The sequence below is a fragment of the Acomys minous genome (assembly GCF_964271855.1).
Source record: "Acomys minous genome assembly, chromosome: 3".
Lineage (NCBI taxonomy): Eukaryota > Metazoa > Chordata > Mammalia > Rodentia > Muridae > Acomys > Acomys minous.
This window is the reverse complement of record NC_140485.1, coordinates 116,119,445-116,120,461: the sequence shown is the minus strand read 5'-3', so window position 1 is coordinate 116,120,461 and position 1,017 is coordinate 116,119,445. Positions and strand designations below refer to the sequence as shown.

At 49.0% G+C, this 1,017-nt stretch overlaps 1 protein-coding gene across 1 annotated transcript; it reads left to right on the top strand.

The window, feature by feature from the left end:
- LOC311595110 (trace amine-associated receptor 7e-like) lies at positions 1–1,017 on the top strand (the record flags this gene model as incomplete). Its single annotated transcript, XM_084777480.1, has 1 exon — positions 1–1,017. The coding sequence occupies one exon, from the start codon at positions 1–3 to the stop codon at positions 1,015–1,017; it is 1,017 nt and encodes a 338-aa protein (XP_084633606.1).

Below are 1,017 nucleotides of genomic sequence, written 5' to 3'. Positions count from 1 at the left end.
ATGGCAGCAGAAGATGACAGTTTTCCCTGGGATCAAGGCAGCATCCTGAGCAGAGACCTGCTCTCTGCCACATCTGCCCAGCTGTGCTATGAGAAGCTGAACACTTCCTGTGTCAGGGTCCCATACTCCACAGGCCCTCGCCTCATCCTCTATGCAGTCTTTGGCTTTGGGACTGTGCTGGCTGTGTGTGGAAACCTCCTGGTGATGACATCAATTCTTCATTTCAGGCAGCTGCACTCTCCTGCCAACTTCCTGGTGGCATCCCTGGCCTGTGCTGACTTCTTGGTGGGACTGACAGTGATGCCCTTCAGCACAGTGAGGTCTGTGGAGGGATGCTGGTACTTTGGGGAGATTTACTGTAAATTACACACTTGTTTTGATGTATCATTCTGTAGTTCTTCTATCTTCCACTTGAGCTTCATCTCTGTGGACAGATATATTGCAGTCAGTGACCCCCTGACCTACCCCACCAGGTTCACTGCATCTGTATCTGGCAAGTGCATCACCTTCTCCTGGCTCCTGTCCATCACTTACAGCTTTTCCCTCCTTTACTCGGGGGCAAGTGAAGCAGGGCTGGAGGATCTAGTCAGTGCCCTCACCTGTGTGGGGGGTTGTCAACTTGCAGTGAATCAAAGCTGGGTCTTCATCAATTTTTCATTGTTTCTTATTCCCTCACTTGTGATGATAACTGTCTACTCTAAGATTTTTCTGATTGCTAAACAGCAGGCTCAGAAGATTGAGAAGCTGAGTGACCAGACTGCCAATGCAGCAGAGAGCTACAAGGACAGGGTGGCCAAGAGGGAGAGGAAGGCAGCCAAAACCCTGGGAATCGCAGTGGCCGCCTTCCTCCTTTCGTGGCTCCCATACTTCATAGACTCCATCATTGATGCCTTCCTAGGCTTCATCACTCCCACGCATGTTTATGAAATAGTAATTTGGATTGCATACTATAACTCAGCCATGAATCCTTTGATTTATGCATTTTTTATCCTTGGTTTCGAAAAGCCGTCAGAATGA